The following is a 19415-nucleotide window of genomic DNA, read 5'->3' as shown; positions in this document are numbered from 1 at the left end:
CACACACACACTGGTACGTCTGCAGCACTGTCTACTGCTGTGAACAGGCTGAAAGGCCAGATTAATTCCAATATCAGGCTAGTGACCACATTCCTCTGCTACAGGTCACTGCTGAATCTCTCTGCATGAATGCCTGTCTTATGGGAAAATAGAAGAACATATCGCTATCACACTGGGTGAGTGGTGAGTTCACCTTGCCCCCCAACACACACTGAGAGGAAGAGATGAACTTTGGAGAAGCAGAGCCCCGTTTTACTGGTGACAATGGTGCTCAGGAAGCAGCACAGGCAGCGGTGGCCCCACTCCATCAGTGACAAAGAGCCCCTTACTAGGAGAGTGAACTGAAGTCACAGCATCACTGACACCAGGCAGGGCCCTCTGAATGGTATCACTATCCCCTGGATGAGCTGGCAGAGCCCAGATAAAGTCTATACAGGGCACCAGGAGACTGTATAGCAATACAGCTATACCAGATATCATATTCAGGTCATATTATCCAAGCTGCTCCTCCTCCAGCTGTCTCTCATCTACCACTTACACAAGAGACAGATCACAGGATTAGAGGCACAGTCCAAAAATAAAACCTATGGCCAGTTTCCTTAAATGTAGATATGTTCCAGTTGGCCACGCAGTACATAATATAACTGGACAAAAGCCCATTGTTATTTAATTATTTCCTTTGAATATACTGTGAATTAAAGATGGCCCAGAAATATACTATACTGACTTTTCAGCCTGGCAGTAGTCATGTTGTCTTTTATGCTGGAGTATCAGTTAATTGTGGTGTTGTGCTAGCATCTTTTTCCTGACATTCAGGACTCAGCCCACACAAGCAACAATTTCACAAGATTGCAGAAGCTCTTCGCCCATTCAGTATTGGTGTATTTCTTGGTTCAACTAAAAGAGACCAATGCTATTGAGGCAGAAATGATTAAAATTGTGAAAAGATGTGTGAAGCTGATGGTAAGAGTGCCTGTGTAACTGTGTGTGTGCTTGCGTGTGTGTGTGTGTGTGTGTGTGTGTGTGTGTGTGTGTGTGTGTGTGTGTGTGTGTGTGTGTGTGTGTGTGTGTGTGTGTGTGCGTGCGCGCACATGTCCTTATCCCTTTGTCTCTGATTGAGATTCAATTAGAAAACGTTTGAAAGTCTCCAGCAGATTTCAGCTAAAGATTATTCAATATTTATTGGAATTTCTTCAAACAGGGATTGAACAGAATATAATCTGTGTCTTTCTCCAGTACATAGAGTAGGGTCTGTCCATATATTGATAAAGGCGCAGGAGGGATGGCTGCCGTTTTATGGGCACCTAACCAACTGCGCTATTTTGGTAGTTTTTTTTGTATTGTTTGTAACTAATTTTGTACATACTGTTGCTGCTACCGTCTCTTATGACAGAAAAGAGCTTCTGGAAATCAGAACGGCGATTACTCACTGTGAACTGGACAAAATAAATAAATGTAACGAGTCCGGCGCAAAGGATGTACTGCTTTGTCGAAACAAGGCCAACATCCTTGTCATCCGCGTGACAAGACAGTGAAAAGACAGAGAAAAATGGGGAGGAGGGCAGGGTGCCTTGTAAGAATTTGCATGACGAGTAGGTAAACCACCACTACCCCTCCGTATTATAGGCCAACGTGCAATCATTGGAAAACAAACTGGACGATCTACGATTAAGACTGTCCTACCAACAAGACATTAAAAACTGTAATATCTTATGTTTCACGAGACTTGGCTAAACGGCAACATGGATAATATAGAACTGGCTGGCTTCTCCGTGCATCGGCAGGACAGAGCAGCTACGTCTGGTAAGACCAGGGGTGGGGGAGTGTGTCTATTTGTTAATAACTGCTGGTGTGCAATGTCTAATATTAAAGAAGTCTCAAGATATTGCTCGCCTGAGGTAGAGTACCTTATGATAAGCTGTAGACCACACTATCTACCAAGAGAGGTGTCATCTATATTATTTACCACCACAAACCGATGCTGGGACTAAGAACGCTCTCAACAAGCTGTATAAGGCCATAAGCAAACAAGAATATGCTCATCCAGAAGTGGCACTCCTAGAGGCCGAGGACTAATGCAGGGAAACTTAAATCTGTTTTACCTAATTTCTACCAGCATGTTAAATGTGCAACCAGAGGGAAAAAAACTCTAGACCACCTTTACTCCACACACAGAGACGCGTACAAAGCTCTTCCTCACCCTCTATTTGGCAAATCTGACCATAATTCTATCCTCCTGATTCCTGCTCACAAGCAAAAACTAAAGCAGGAAGCACCAGTGACTCGGTCAATAAAGAAGTGGTCAGGTGACACAGATGCTAGCACAGACTGGAATATGTTCCGTGATTCTTCCGATGGCATTGAAGAGTACACCACATCAGTCTCTGTCTTCATCAATAAGTGCAACAATGACGTTGTCCCCACAGTGACCATGCGTACATACCCCAACCAGAAGCCATGGATTACAGGCAACATCCGCACTGAGCTAAAGGGTAGAGCTGCCGCTTTCAAGGAGCGGGACCCTAATTTGGACACTTATAAGAAATCCCGGTATGCCCTGTGATGAACCATCAAACAGGCGAAGCATCAGTACAGGACTAAAGTTGAATCCTACCACAACGACTCTGATGCTCATTGAATGTGGCAGGGTTTGAAAACTATTACAGACTACAAAGGGAAACCCAGCGGCGAGCTGCCCAGTGACGGGAGCCTACCAGACGAGCTAAATGCCTTTTATGCTCGCTTTGTGGCAAGCAACACTGAAGCATGCATGAGAGCACCAGCTGTTCTGGACGACTGCGTGACCACGTTCTCCGTAGCCGATGTGAGCAAGTCCTCTAAGCAGGTCAACATTCACAAAGCCGCGGGGCTAGATGGATTACCAGGATATGTACTCAAAGTATGGGCGGACCAACTGGCAAGTGTCTTCACTGGCATTTTCAACCTCTCCCTGACCAAGTCTGTAATACTTTCAAACAGACCACTATAGTCCCTGTGCCCAAGAAAGTGAAAGTAACCTGCCTGAATTATTATCGCCTCGTAGCACTCACGTTAGCCATGAAGTACTTTGAAAGGCTGGTCATGACTCACATCAATACCATCATGCCGGAAACCCTAGACCCACTCCAATTCGCATACTTCCCCAACAGATCCACCGGTGACGCAATCTCAATCGCACCCCCTACTTCCCTTTCCCACCTGGACAAAAGGAACACCTATGTGAGAATACTGTTCATTGACTACAGCTCAGCGTTCAACACCATAGTACCCACAAAGTTCATTACTAACCTAAGGACCCTGGGACTAAACACCTCGCTCTGCAACTGGATCCTGGACTTCCTGACAGGCCGCCCCTAGGTGGTAAAGGTAGGCAACAACACAACTGTCACGCTGATCCTCAACACGGGGGCCCCTCAGGGTTGTGTGCTTAGTCCCCTCCTGCACTCCCTGTTCACCCATGACTGCGTGGCCAACGACGACTCCAACACCATCATTAAGTTTGCTTAACAACAGTGGTAGGCCTGATCACCGACAATGATAAGAGAGCTTAAAGGGAAGGGGGTCAGAGACCTGGCCGTGTGGTGCCAGGACAACAACCTCTCCCTCAATGTGAGCAAGACAAAGGAGCTGATCGTGGACTATAGGAAAAGGAGGGCCGAACAGGCCCCCACTAACATCGATGGGGCTGAATTGGAGCGGGCCGTGAGTTTGAAGTTCCTTGGTGTCCACATCACCAACAAACTATCATGGTTCAAAAACACAAAGACAGTGGTGAAGACGGCACGACAACACCTTTTCCCCCTCAGGAGATAAAGATTTGGCATCGGTCCCCAGATCCTCAAAAAGTTATACAGCTGCACCATCAAGAGCATCACCACCTGGTATGGCAACTGCTTGTAAGGCGCAATAGAGGGTAGCGCGTACAGCCCAGTACTACACTGGGGCCAAACTTCCTGACATCCAGGACCTATATATAAGGCCAGGGGTGGGCAAATCCAGTCCTCGAGGGCCTGATAGCTGGGGAAAAACTGTGACACCTAACACACCTGACTCCAATAATCACTTAATCATGATCTTCAGTTTAGAATGCAATTTGATTAACCAGCTGTGTTTGGTAGGGACGGAGAAAAAGTGTGACACCAATCAGGCCCTCGAGGACTGGAGTTGCCCACCCCTGTACTAGGCGGTGTCAGAGGAAAGCCATAAAAATGGTCAAAGACTACAGCCACCCAAGTCATAGACTGTTCTCTCTGCTACCGCACAGCAAGCGGTACCGGAGTGCCAAGTCTAGGACCAAAAGGCTCCTTCACAGCTTCAACCCCCAAGCCATAAGACAACAGAACAATTAATCAAATGGCCACCCGGACTATTTACATTGACCCCCCACCCCCTTTGTTTTTACACTGCTGCTACTCGCTGTTTAACATCTATGCATAGTCACTTTACAAATTACCTTGACTAACCTGTATCCCCGACTCGGTACCGGTACCCCCGTTTATAGCCTCGTTATTGTTAGGTCATTTTCTTCTGTTACTTTTTGATTTGATTCGATTTTTTACATTATTTTATTTAGTAAATATTTTCTTAACTCTATTTCTTGAACTGCACTGTTGGTTAAGGGCTTGTAAGTAAGCATTTCACGGTAAACTCTACACCTGTCGTAGTCGGCGCATGTGACAAATAAAGTTTGATTTGATTTGTAATGGCACCCTATTCTCTATATAGCGCACTTCCCAGGTCAAAAGTAGTACTGTACACTATATAGTGAATAGGGTGCCATTTAGGACATAACCATTGAATCCAGTGTGAGGATAAAGGTGCGGAACTGTCCTTTATCTTTCATGAATAACTCATGTTGGTTTCCTCACCCTCAGTTTGACAGGCGTCCTCCTGCGAAGCCACTTCTCCCGTGGGCTAGATGGAGAGAAGGGGGCTGAGTCCTTGCTGTCAGCTTCCTGGGTCTTCACACTGTCGCATCGCATGAGCTGCATGAACACACACAAGCACACAAGCATGGACACCCATACACGGTTCATTAATCCGCGCGTGCTTAGTCCACTCAGTATGATGGCACTTCTCAAACAGAATCCCTAGTCTACTTTTAGGCACCTGATGCACATTTATCAGTGGAGTGGCATACATACACTAGACAAAACAATTACATGGAATATTCATCCTCTGGTGCTTGAACACACTTGAGAGAGAATGAAATTAGGACTGTGATTATCTTGAGGCATACACTGTCACAGCTGGTAACAGGAGCTCATTTGTCAAGAGGAAGATTCAGGCGTATTAACAGGCTAGCCTTTGGATGATTCGTTATGAAGTGGACTACATGTACATTTCATCTCAGAAGTTGAGAGAAAATAACCTGTCTTTAGCCTAATCAATGTGCTGCCAGGCTAATGAAACAGCCAGGCTAATGATGTGTTTTCAAAGAGGAGAGGAGAGGAAAGGACAGGTCGCAATGAGAGAAGGAGTTTAACTCCATGACTGCATTAACGAGATCCTAGTTTAAGGTCCAACCTCTTATTACACAGCAATGATAAGAATAGGTCATTGATTTTACTTAATTCAAACTTGACCAGCCGTTAAGTATGGTACAGTAAGTAAATGAAAAGGGCAGTAGGTTTGTGTGAACCACTGGGAGTAAGTTTGTGCGAACCATTTAAAAAAAACAGGTAGGCCAGCTGACAAGTTCTCATTTACAACAGCGACCTGGCCAAGATAAAGCAAAGCAGTGCGACAAAAACAACAACGCAGAGTTACACATGGGATAAACAAACATACAGTCAATAACACAATAGAAAAATATGTATACAGTGTGTGCAAATGAAGTAAGGAGGTAAGGCAATAAATAGGCCATAGTGGCGAAGAAATTACCATTTAGCAATTAACACTGGAGTGATAACTGTGCAGAGCAGGATGTGCAAGTAGAAATACTGGTGTGCAAAAGATCAGAAAAACAAAAACAAATATGGAGATGAGGTAGGTAGTGGGCTATTTAAAGATGGGCTGTGTACAGCTGAGGCGATCGGTAAGCTGCTCTGACAGCTGACGCTTAAAGTTAGTGAGGGAGATATTGGTCTCCAACTTCAGTGATTTTTGCAATTTCTGTTCCTGTCATTGGCTGCAGAGAACCTGAAGGAAAGGCGGACAAATGTGTAATTTGGCTTTGGGGATGACCAGTGAAATATATCTGCTGGAGCGCGTGCTACGGGTGGGTGTTGCTATGGTGACCAATGAGCTGAGAAAAGGTGGCGCTTTACCTAGCAAAGACTTATAGATGACCTGGAGCCAGTGGGTTTGGCGACGAATATGTAGCGAGGACCAGGCAACGAGCGTGTACAGGTCGCAGTGGTGGGTAGTATATGGGGCTTTGGTGACAAATCGGATGGCACTGTGATAGACTACATCCAATTTGCTGAGTAGAGTGTTGGAGGCTATTTTGTAAATGACAATGCCGAAGTCAAGGATCGGTAGGATAGTCAGTTTTACGAGGGTATGTTTTGCAGCATGAGTGAAGGATGCTTTGTTGCGAAATAGGAAGCTGATTCTAGATTTAATTTTGGATTAGAGATGCTTAATATGAGTCTGGAAGGAGAGTTTACAGTCTAGCCAGACACCTAGGTATTTATAGTTGTCCGCATATTCTAAGTCAGAACCGTCCAGAGTAGTGATGCTAGTTGGGCGGGTGCGGGCAGCGATCGGTTGATGTTAGTGCAGTATGCCACAGGATGTTTTTGTGCTGGTCAAGGGCAGTCAAGTCTGGAGTGAATCAAGGGCTATATCTGATCTTAGTTCTACATTTTTTGAAAGGGGAATGCTTATTTAAGATGGTGAGGAAAGCACTTTTAAAGAACAACCCGGTTTCCTCTACTGACGGGATGAGGTCAATATCCTTCCAGGATACCCGGGCCAGGTCGATTAGAAAGGCCTGCTTGGCCTCCCGGGTGGCGCAGTGGTCTAAGGCACTGCATTCCAGTACTAGCTATTCCACCAGAGACTCTGGGTTCGAGCCCCTGCTCTGTCGCAGCCGGCCGCGACCGGGAGGTCCATGGGGCGACGCACAATTGGCCTAGCGTCGTACGGGTTAGGGAGGGTTTGGCCGGTAAGGATATCCTTGTCTCATTGCGCACTAGCGACTCCTGTGGCGGGCCGGGCGCAGTGCACGCTAACCAGGTCGTCAGGTGCACAGTGTTTCCTCCGACACATGTGTGTGGCTGGCTTCCGGGTTGGATGTGCGCAGTGTTAAGAAGCAGTGCAGCTTGGTTGGGTTGTGTTTCGGAGGAAGCATGGCTTTCGACCTTCGTCTCTCCCGTCTCTCTCCAGTTGTAGCGATGAGACAACTGTAGCGATGAGAAAACTATTAACAATTGGATACCTCAAAATTGGGGAGAAAAAGGGGGGTAAAATTCATAATGGACGCAGGCAATGAGGCAGTGATCGTTGAGCTCCTGGTTGAAAAGAGCAGAGGTGTATTTAAATGGCAGGTTAGTCAGGATGATATCTATGAGGGTGCCCATGTTTACAGATTTCCGTCTTACAATCTAGCTTACAATCGGCCGGGGTGTAAGCATATCCCAGTTTAGGTCACCTAACAGTACAAACTCTGAAGATAGATGGGGGGCAATCAATTCACATATGGTGTCCAGGGCACAGCTGGGAGCTGAGGGGGGTCTATAACAAGTGGCAACAGTGAGAGACTTATTCCTGGAGAGATGGATTTTTAAAAGTAGAAGCTCGAACTGTTTGGGCACAGACCTGGATAGTATGACAGAACTCTGCAGACTATCTCTGCAGTAGATTGCAACTCTTCAGCAGTTCTATCTTGATGGAAAATGTTGTAGTTGGGGATGGAAATGTCCACATTTTTGGTGGCCTTCCTAAACCAGGATTCAGACACGGCTAAGAAATCAGGGTTGGTGGAGTGTGCTAAAGCAGTGAATAAAGCAAACTTAGGGAGGAGGCTTCTGATGTTAACATGCATGAACCTAAGGCTTTCACGGTTGTAGAAGTCAACAAATGAGAGCGCCTGGGGTCACACAGGGCCTGGGTTAACCTCTACATGACCAGAGGAACATAGGAGGAGTAGGATGAGGGTACGGCTAAAGGCTATAAGAACTGGTCGTTTAGTGCGTTGGGAACAGAGAATAAAAGGAGCAGATTTCTGGGAGTGGTAGGATAGATTCAAGGCATAACGTACCGCCAAGGGTATGGTAGGGTGCGAGTACAGTGGAGGTAAACCTAGGCATTGAGTGACGATGAGAGAGGTTGCATCTGGAGGCACAAGTTAAGCTAGTTGAGGTCTCCGCATGTGTGGAGGGTGGGACAAGAAGCTATCTAAAGCATGTTGAGTGAGACAAGGGGCTCCGCAGTAAAATAAAACAATGAGAGTTACCCTAAACAACAGTATACAAGGCATATTGACATTAGAGAGAGGCATAAAGCAATCACAGCTGCTGATTAGGAGAGCTAAGACAACAACGGGTAAGACAACAACAGGGTAAACAGCTAAGGGGTAAGCAGCTAACAGGTAAACAGCTAACGGGTAAATGGCGATGAATGAGCAGAGAGGGTCAGTTAGCTACACACAGGGCCTGAGTTCGAGGCTGGGGCCAATAGATAAACAAAATGAAGTACCGTGGTAATGAACAGTCCAGCAGATATCAGCTGTGTAGCCGAGTGATCATAGGGTCCAGTGAGCAGCAACAGATGAAACAGGGAGCCGTTCAGTAGTCGTTACTACGCTAGGCGAGAGGGAGACAGGGCATTCAGAAAGCTAGCGGGCCGGGGCTAGCAGATGGGTCTTCACCGACATCCACGATACAGAGGCCGGATGAGAGCACATCGGCCGAATTACATCAGCAGACCAGTCGTGATGGATTGAGGTATTGCAGTTGGTGTACTTCGTTGGCTAGCAAGGGAGATGTGCCTAGCTCGAGGCTAGCTCGAGGCTAACTGGTGCTTTCTTCTGGACAGGGGTGTTAGCCACAATAGCCACTCGGTAGTAGCTAGCTAGCTGCGATGATCTGGTGTAATGGTCCACTGTTTGTGGCAGGAATCCGGTGATGTAGTGGAGAAAAGCAGTCCGATATTCTCAGGGCTGATATCACGCTGTGCAGACTGGCAGTCATGCGATGAATACAACAGGACCTTACAGTGAAATGCTTACTGACGAGCACCTAACCAACAATGCAGTTAAAACATTTTTTTTAATTGATAAGATTAACAAGTTATTAAAGAGCAGCAGTAAAATAACAATAGCGAGACTATATACAGGGCGGTACCGGTACAGAGTCAGTGCGCGGGTTAGTTGAGGTAATATGTACATGTAGGTAGAGTTATTAAAGTGACTATGCATAGATCATAACAACAGAGAGTAGCAACGGTGTAAAAGAGGAGGGGGGCAATGCAAATAGTCTGGGTAACCATTTTATTAGATGTTCAGGAGTCTTATGGCTTGGGGATAGAAGCTGTTTATAGAAGCCTCTTGGACCAAGACTTGGTGCTCCGGTACCACCGGTACTAGGGTGGCTGGAGTCGTTGACAATTTTTAGGGCCTTCCTCTGACACCGCCTGGTATAGAGGTCCTGGATGGCAGGAGGCTTGGCACCAGTGATGTACTGGGTTGTACGCACTACCCTCTGTAGTGCCTTGCGGTCGGAGTCCGAGCAGTTGCCATACCAGGCAGTGATGCAACCATGCTCTCGATGGTGCAGCTGTAGAACCTTTTGAGGATCTGAGGACCTATGCCAAATCTTTTCAGTCTCCTGAGAGGGAACAGGTTTTGTCGTGCCCTCTTCACGACTGTCTTGGTGTGCTTTGACCATGTTAGTTTGTGGGTGATGTGGACACCAAGGAACTTGAAGCTCTCAACCTGTTCCACTGCAGCCCCGTTGATGAGAATGGGGGCGTGCTCGGCCCTCTTTTTCCTGTAGTCCACAATCATCTCCTTTGTCTTGATCACATTGAGTGAAAGGTTGTTGTCCTGGCACCACACAGCCAGGTCTCTGACATCCTCCCTATAGGCTGTCTCGTCGTTGATAAGACTGTTGTGTCATCAGCAAACTTAATGATGGTGTTGGAGTCATGCCTGGCCGTGCAGTCATGAGTGAACAGGGAGTACAGGAGGGGACCGAGCACACACCCCTGAGGGGCCCCTGTGTTGAGGATCAGCGTGGCAGATGTGCTGTTACCTACACTTAACACCTGGGGGCGGCTCATCAGGAAGTACAGGATCCAGTTCAGAAGGAGGTGTTTAGTCACAGGGTCCTTAGCTGGTTAATTAGCTTTGAGGGCACTATGGTGTTGAACGCTGAGCTGTAGTCAATGAACAGCATTCTCACATAGGTGTTCCTTTTGTCCAGGTGGGAAAGGGCAGTTTGGGAGCAATAGAGATTTCATCATCTGTGGATCTGTTGGGGCAGTAATCAAATGGAGTGTGTTTAGGGTTTGTGGGATTATGGCGTTGACGTGAGCCATGACCAGCCTTTCAAAGCACTTCATGGCTACAGACGTGAGAGCTACGGGTCGGTAGTCATTTAGGCAGGTTACCTTAGTGTTCTTGGGCACAGGCACTATAGTGGTCTGCGACAGGTAGCCAAGAGGTTAGAGCGTTGGACTAGTAACCGACATGTTTCAAGATCGAATCCCCGAGCTGACAAGGTAAAAATCTGTTGTTCTGCCCCTGAACAGGGCAGTTAACCCTATTCCTAGGCCGTCATTGGAAATAAGAATTTGTTCTTAACTGACTTGCCTAGTTAAATAAAGAAAAATAAACGGGGAAAAAAACATGTTGGTATTACAGACTCGGACAGGGAGAGGTTCAAAATGTCAGTGAAGACACTTGCCAGTTGGTCAGCGCATGCTCGCAGTACACGTCCTGGTAATCCATCTGGCCCTGCAGCCTTGTAAATGTTGACCTGTTTAAAGGTCTAACACACATTGGCTGCGGAGAGCGTGATCACACAGTCTTCTGGAACAGCTGATGCTCTCATGCATGTTTCAGTGTTACTTGCCTCGAAGCGAACATAGAAGTAATTTAGCTCGTCTGGTAGGCTTGTGTCACTGGGCAGCTCTAGGCTGTGCTTCCCTTTGTAGTCTGTAATAGTTTTCAAGCCCTGCCACATCCGACGAGTGTCGGAGTACAATTCGATCTTAGCCCCGTATTGATGCTTTGTCTGTTTGATGGTTCGTCTGAGGGCATAGTGGGATTTCTTATAAGCTTCCGGGTTAGAATCCTGCTCCTTGAAAGTGGCAGCTCTAGCCTTTAGCTCAGTGCGGATGTTGCCTGTAATCCATGACTTCTGGTTGGGGTATGTACGTACGGTCACTGTGGGGATGACATAATCGATGCACTTATTGATGATGTACTCCTCAATGACATCGGAGGAATCACGGAACATATTCCAGTCTGTGCTCACAAAACAGTCCTGTAGCTTAGCATCTGCTTCATCTGACCACGTTTTTTATTGATCTAGTCACTGGTGCTTCCTGCTTAAATATTTCCTTGCAAGCAGGAATCAGGAGGATAGAATTATGGTCAGATTTGCCAAATGGAGGGCGAGCTTTGCATGCGTCTCTGTGTGGGGAGTATAGGTGGTCCAGAGTTATTTTTCCTCTGGTTGCACATTTAACATGCTGATAGAAATTAGGTAAAACGGATTTAAGTTTCCCTGCATTAAAGTCCCCGGCTACTAGGAGCGCTGCCTCTGGTTTAGCGTTTTCTTGTTTGCTTATGGCGCAATACAGCTCATTCAATGCTATTTTAATGCCAGCCTCTTACTGTTGTGGTATGTAAACAGCTACGAAAAATACAGATGAAAACTCTCTTGGTAGATAGTGTGGTCTATGGCTTATCATGAGATACTCTACCTCAGGCGAGCAATAGCTTGAGACTTTCTTAGATATTGTGCACAAGCTGATATTTATAAAAATACATAGCCCGCCGCCCCTTGTCTTACCAGATGCCGCTGTTCTATCCTGCTGGTACAGAGTATTTTGTTTTTTTATTTTTTTTATTTCACCTTTAACCAGGTAGGCCAGTTGAGAACAAGTTCTCATTTACAACTGCGACCTGGCCAAGATAAAGCACAGCAGTGCAACAAAAACAACAGCACAGAGTTACACATAAACAAACGTACAGTCAATAACACAAAATAAAATAAAAATAGAAAGATCTATGTACAGTGTGCGCAAATGTGAAAGAGTAGGGAGGTAGGCAATAAATAGGCCATAGAGGCAAAAATAATGACAATTTAGCATTAATACTAGAGTGATATATGTACAGACAATGATGTGCAAGTAGAGATACTGGGGTGGAAAAGAGCAAGAGGGTAAGTAATAATATGGGGATGAGGTGTGCTATTTACAGATTGGCTGTGTAAAGGTACAGTGATCGGTTAGCTGCCCTGACAGCTGATGCTTAAAGTTAGAGAGGGAGATATGACTCCAGCTTCAGAGATTTTTGCAATTCTTTCCAGTCATTGGCAGGAGAGAACTGGAAGAACAGGCAGCCAAAGAAAGTGTTGGCTTTGGGGATGACCAGTGCAATATACCTGCTGGAGTGCGTGCTACTGGTGGGTGTTCAGTTGAAGAGCATGCATTTAGTTTTACTATTATCTAAGAGCAGTTGGAGGCCACGGAAGGAGTGTTGTATGGCATTGAAGCTCGTTTGGAGGGTTGTTAGCACAGTGTCCGAAGAAGGGCCAGATGTATACAGAATGGTGTCGTCTGCAAAGAGGTGGATCAGAGAATCACCAGCAGCAAGAGCGATATCATTGATATATACAGAAAAAAAGAGTTGGCCCGAGAATTGAGCCCTGTGGCACCCCCATAGAGACTGCCAGAGGTTTGGACAACAGGCCCTCCGATTTGACACACTGAACTCTATCTGAGAAGAAGTTGGTGAACCAGGCGAGGCAGTCATTTGAGAAGCCAAGGCTATTGAGTCTGCCAATAAGAATGTGGTGATTGACAGAGTCAAAAGACTTGGAAAGGTCTATGAAGATGGCTGCACAGTACTGGCTGGCGGTTTATGATATCGTTTAGGACCTAAAGCGTGGCTGAGGTGCACCAATGACCAGCTCGGAAACCAGATTGCATAGTGGAGAAGGCATGGTGGGATTCGAAATGGTCGGTGATCTGTTTATTAACTTGACTTTCAAAGATTTTAGAAAGGCAGGGCAGGATGGATATAGGTCTTTAACAGTTTGGGTCTAAAGTGTCACCCCCTTTGAAGAAGGGGATGACCACGGCAGCTTTCCAATCTTTGGGGATCTCAGACGATACGAAAGAGAGGTTGAATAGGCTAGTAATAGGTGTTGCAACAATTTTGGCGGAAAATTTTAGAAAGAGAGTGTCCAGATTGTCTAGCCCAGCTGATTTGTAGGGATACAGATTTTGCAGCTCTTTCAGAACATCAGCTGTTTGGATTTGGGTGAAGGAGAAGCAGGGGGGTGGGAGTTGGGCAAGTTGCTGCAGGGGTGCTGAGGTGTTGGCCGAGGTAGGGGTAGCCAGGTGGAAAGCACGGCCAAGTGGAAAAATGCTTATTGAAATTATTGATTATCATATATTTATCGGTGGTGACAGTGTTTCCTATCCTCAGTGCAGTGGGCAGCTGGGAGGAGGTGCTCTTATTCTCTCTCTTATTAAACATTTTGGAATTAGTGCTACAGGAAGTATAACCAGCCAGCTGTATGTTGATAGTGTCGTTGTTCAGCCACGACTCCATGAAGCATAAGATATTACATTTTGAATGTCCCGTTGGTAGTTTAATCTTGTTGGTAGGTCATCGATATTATTCTCCAAAGATTACATGTTTGCTAGCAGAATGGTAGGAAGTAGGGGTTTATTCGATCGGCTATGAATTCTCAGAAGGCAGACTGCCCTACTGCCCCTTTTTCTCCGCCTCCTCTCAGGTTACGGGGATCTGGGCCTGTTCCCGATAAAACAGTGTATCGCTCGCGTCGGGCTTGTCAGACTCGTTAAAGGCAAAAAAGGATTCTGCCAGTCCGTGGTGAGTAATCAAAGTTATTTTTGGTAGAGACGTAGTGCATTATATAGGGAATAAGGTGCCATTTTAGACACAACCCCTTACTGTACTGGGTGGCTGCTCTGGTCTCTTTTCATTGCTCTCTAATTACCAAGTTAAAAGGCTGTCAGTGGTCAGGATGGGTTTTAATAGGTCATGACACCCTGGCTGGTTTTAATCACTCTGTGAGGGTCTGAGGACACCATGAGCAAGATACACATAACACAAGCGCACACAAACACCTAGTTACATTTGACATTTTAGTAATTTAGCAGATGCTCTTATCCAGAGGGACTTACAGCAGCAATTAGGGTCAAGTGCCTTGCTCAAGGGCACATGGACAGATTTTTCACCATGTCAGTTCGGGGATTCAAAACAGCAACCTTTAGGTTACAGGCCAAATCTTTTAACAGATAGGCTACCTGCTGCTCATATGCATGCAAGCACACATAACCACAATCCACAGCACAAATAATAGTATACATGATCTGAATTCCAGTCTCAATAGTCAGGGGGGGTGTTACCTGTCGGAGCACAAACGCAGCTACATCAGTGGACTCCCAGTAGGAGGCATGGAAGAGATGAGGCAGTGCCACAGTGGGGAAGGAGGTCAGCACGTCTGGACAATACAGAGAATAGTCCAACCTCTTAGAGCCCCACCAGCTACTGGAAACTGAGGCAGACGCGCACGCAAGCATGCACGCACGCACGCACGCACGCACGCACACACACACACACACACACACACACACACACACACACACACAGAGGAAGAGAGAGAAACACACAGAAGGGAGATAATTAACACAGGCATATCAAGATAAGGTTTTCTTCGAGTTATTTAAAGTGATTTGTGGGTACTAATTGGTATTATTCATCTGGTCTTTTAGCCACTGCAGTATTAGATTTGCAATAGAAGTAGGTTAATGTGAGGTAAAATCTGGAGTTGGGTCTCATGAGTCTGGCTATATCTACCCACCATAGATAATTGATTAAATAATGTACAAAGCGTAGCCCGAATGTGACCTTTTGTTCTGATTGCTAATGAGCAGTCTCCACCCCCTTCTCTCTCTCTCTCTCTATGCCCCCCTCTCTCTCTATGTATCTTTCCCTCTTGTTCTCTCTCCACCTCTTTCTCTCTCTCTATCTTTCTCTCTCCCGTGCCCTCTATCTCTTGCCTTTCTCTCCCTCTCTGCCTGTCTCTCTTTTGTTCTCTCTCCCACTCACTGTTGGTGATGATACTACTCATCCGGCCAACAGAGCAGAAGGACGTCTCACTGTCCATGCTGGACACACTGGCCCTGCGCCCTCCTCCTCCCCTCCCACTGTCTGTTTCAGGGGAAGGGGGCACGGTCGGGGCACCAGGACTGGGCTCTGCCTCCAGGAACACCTCTGGGTGGCTCTGGATACCATCAGCTAGAGAGTGAGAGGGAGAGGGGGAGAGAGAGAAAGAGAGAGAAAGAGAGATAGGTAGAAAGAGTTAGAGAGAGGGAGAGGGAGTTCAATTAAATAACAATGAACTAGTAACGTTCTCTGTGAATCAATACTGTTACATGGTCTAATAGGAGAGTATGTGGTATTGGCTTGTTCTGTGTGTCCCAGAGGAAGGCCTTGGACACACACATTGTCAGGTAATTAGGTTGGGTTTGTAATGATCCAGGGATTGTGACCGATGGTGATGACCAATCAACATACCCAACCCCAGGAGCTGAGAGAGAGAGGTCAGTGAGGGAAACTGTTAACAACTACACTACAGCCCAGATGGCCCTAGTTACTCATCACCTTTAACCCTGTATGTTTGGATGGATGTGTTTGTTTTGTCCCCCCACTGTACAGGCATTATTTGCTCTGTAGACCTGTAGATGGAAGGAGGAAACTTGTATTTGCCCTGTGATATATATGGTTGTATCAGAGAACATGGAAATAAAGAATAGTCTCTAAGCGACATGGCATAGTAGTAGCAGATCACATAAATAATATAATTCTTAGAGAGACAAGTGACCACTCCTTCTGTTTAATTATACATTTATGTTGAACTTCACAGGAGCCTCTCTGGAAAAAAGAAGGAGGGAGGGAGGGAGGGAGGGAGGGAGGGAGGGAGGGAGGGAGGGAGGGAGGGAGGGAGGGAGGGAGGGCAAGAGAAAGAGTGATGAAGAGAAAAGAGAGAGACAGATAGACTACAAGGGAAATGTGTCATTTCCAAGACATGTTGAGGCCAATGTATTTTCTCTTCATCCAACTCAACTCAACTGTTCATTCTACTTGTATTTGTTCTTTTCCCCTTATTTTAGAAAGAGTTGTAATCCCTTTTCTTCTATTTCCTTTTCATTCTATATGTCTGTAATAGCTTGACAATATGTTACCCGTTTCAGGAAACTAGGTGTATGTCACAAGTCACTACCTCACAGGAGAGCCGTTTGAACGGAAACTTTTTTTTAAATCAAAATGTTTTTTGGGGGCAGAAATGCCTTCTCGAACACGTGAACTTTCATGTGCCTTACTAACAAACTTGCATGCCATCTGTAAATACAAATCAAATTGTTAAATAACGAGCCTAGTTGGTTAAGCCACAGAAAAAGCCAGCAACCTTCCCGCTACCCATGATTGGCTGAGATAATGAGTGGGCTGGACAAGCTGAGAGATGAGTTTGGATTGGTCTGCCATATAGCACGCTTCTGTCTATTTGAGCTGGTCAGTTTGTGTAGGTGTTGGGAAATGATGATTAAATGACTGAACAAATCATTTTAAATGGAACTGTAACTAAGTAAAACTTATAGTCTGTTTTATTATATCTGATTAACAATATGAGTTCATAAGAAGAGATTGTGTGACACGGACAAGGAGTAATTAAAGTTAATGAACACCATTCCAACTAGGAAGAAACGAATGGGTTGGGGACTGTGTAAACAAATAAGGTCGTTAACCTAACGTTGAACCTACAGAAACTTAGCTCTGGGGTTTTTAGATAAGGGAGTGAGTGCATTCCTAGGTTTTCTGTTAATTAAAACTGTCAGTTCAGTGGTGATCGATAATGTTGAGGGGTCAAAAGTTATCTGGGAGTGTGTTAGTTAGAATGAACTTTTCACCTCACTTTGTCCCGGTCGAGAGGAGGGGATTCTGTTAAAGCAATGAAATGACGTCATGATCTGTATATAAACTGCTGCACGTGATTAAGTGGGAGCGCGCTCCGAGAATAAATTCTATTACCTATTATTGAAAGACTGGTCTGCGTCTATTTTATGCAAACAAGAAATCTTAGAAATTCTCATAAAATAGATTAAGGGCTTTCAATTGATGAAAGCACATTGGCATAATTAAATTACAGTAACAGTAGGTAATCCTGTCTAAATGCGGCTTTTTTTTAATGTATAGCATAGTAAAAGTTAAGAAAAGACTCAACTATGTAAGTATCCATTTCAATAGAACGTCACTGCAACAACTGTTTCAGAGCACTCTTGTCTGAGTGTCACGTTCTGACCTTAGTTCCTTTGTTTTGTCTTTGTTTTAGTATGGTCAGGGCGTGAGTTGGGGTGGGCAGTCTATGTTTGTGTTTCTATGTTGTTTTTTGAGTTTGGCCTGGTATGGTTCTCAATCAGAGGCAGGTGTCGTTAGTTGTCTCTGATTGAGAATCATACTTAGGTAGCCTTTTTCCACCTGTGTTTGGTGGGTGCTTATTTTCTGTTTTGTGGTTCATCATAAGACAGGACTGTTTCGTTTGTTCGTTCTTCCTAGTTGTTATTTTGTTTAGTGTTCAGTTTTGATTATATTAAAAAACATGAACAATTACCACGCTGCACCTTGGTCCTCACCTTATTCCACCGACGATGGCCATTACACTGAGTGTGCCAGAGGGCAGAATAACTTATGAATTTACGAACGCTCAACACCGGTTGAATATGGCCGGTGTCAGTAAACGTTGGCAAAAAAGCGTAATTAAATTGTTACCAGGAGCATAGTTACATTATCTATTTCTGATATTGCTACTATGCAAGTAGCCATTTACAATTAATATTTTTGGCAACTTTTATTTCACTACATTCCGAAAGAAAAGAATGTACTTTTTACTCCATACATTTTCCCTGACACCCAAAAGTACTCGTTACATTTTGACAGGAAAATTGTCCAATTCACACACTTATCAAGAGAACATCCCTGGTCATCCCTACTGCATCTGATCTGGCGGACTCACTAAACACAAATGCTTCATTTGTAAATGATGTCTGAGTGTTGGAGAATGCCCCTGGATATTGGTTTGCTTAATATAAGGAATTTGACATTATTGTTTATACTTTTACTTTTGATACATAAGTAAATTTATAGCAATTCCATGTACTTGTGATACTTACTTTTTAAAACCAAATACTTTAAGTATTCTCTTTTACTACTTACTACTACTTACTACTTACTACTTTACTACTTTTACTCAAGTAGTATTTTAGTAGGTGACTTTTACTTGAGTAATTTTCTATTAAGGTATCTTTACTTTTACTAAAGTATGACAATTTAGTACTTTTTCCACCACTGGATGTGGCTGGGGGGTTGTTATAGCATTCCTTTCACATTACCCATCATTTTAGACAAGTGTGTCTGGGTAAGTGTCATCTAATATTTATTAAATATTTATATCTGGACACTTTCTGTTTACCTGGAATTTTTCCTTATTGTAGGCTACTACTTTTACCACTTTTAGTCTTAATCTTTACTACACTACTCACTGTTTAGCACATGAGATGGGTGGGGCTGGCTTAAGAGGGTGTGAATAATGCTGAATGGGTGTTGACAAAGGAGAGCTCTCCAGTAGGTACCAAAACATTCAAAGGCCATTTCTCAAAAGTGAGTTTAAAAATGTATCAACTTTCAAAGCAGAATTACTTTCCCATTGTACCTCAGACATGCAGTGTATGATAACATTTGGTAGCTCTGAGTCTATACTTTTATCCAATGTAAAAAAAAATGTGGCTACATAAGCCGATTTCAGCCAGTTGGTCACATACATGCTCTCTTTCTCTGGCAGTATGATAACTAGGGCTCCGGCCTGGTTGGCATGGTTACAGTTCAGTGTTAAAGTACAGTGTTGTTGTTTATAGTAATAACATCTGTAGTATAGGCTATCTGAGTGCATCAATATTGTTCCAATCAATTCTCCAGCTCTGGCAACATTATCATTAGCCTTCTGTAACATCTATGCCATAGTGTACTGTACTGTAGACAGAAAGAGGGAGGGGAAGGACAAAGACAGTGAATTGAATGTAAAATAAAAAATAAAAAAACATTGACATAACAATATCCATAAAAGCAACCCCATAACAATATCCAACTTGGTGTCTCCCAAATGGCACCCTATTCACTATATAGTCCACTACTTTTGATCAAGGTCGTG

General features: G+C 44.7%; 1 protein-coding gene across 2 annotated transcripts in view; it reads right to left on the bottom strand.

Moving 5' to 3' along the window:
* LOC139386179 (membrane-associated phosphatidylinositol transfer protein 3-like) overlaps window positions 1-19415 on the bottom strand; it is a 118280-nt gene that overhangs the window by 21762 nt on the left and 77103 nt on the right. For both annotated transcript variants that reach the window (XM_071131650.1, XM_071131651.1), the window contains exons 11-13: window positions 15263-15451; window positions 14560-14708; window positions 4869-4985 (exon numbers count right to left, since the gene is read on the bottom strand). In XM_071131650.1, the coding sequence (XP_070987751.1) occupies window positions 4869-4985; window positions 14560-14708; window positions 15263-15451 (455 nt within the window). The remainder of the gene's footprint in view (window positions 1-4868; window positions 4986-14559; window positions 14709-15262; window positions 15452-19415) is intronic.

This window comes from Oncorhynchus clarkii, chromosome 27, assembly GCF_045791955.1.
Source record: "Oncorhynchus clarkii lewisi isolate Uvic-CL-2024 chromosome 27, UVic_Ocla_1.0, whole genome shotgun sequence".
Lineage (NCBI taxonomy): Eukaryota > Metazoa > Chordata > Actinopteri > Salmoniformes > Salmonidae > Oncorhynchus > Oncorhynchus clarkii.
This window is presented reverse-complemented; position numbering and strand designations above follow the sequence as displayed.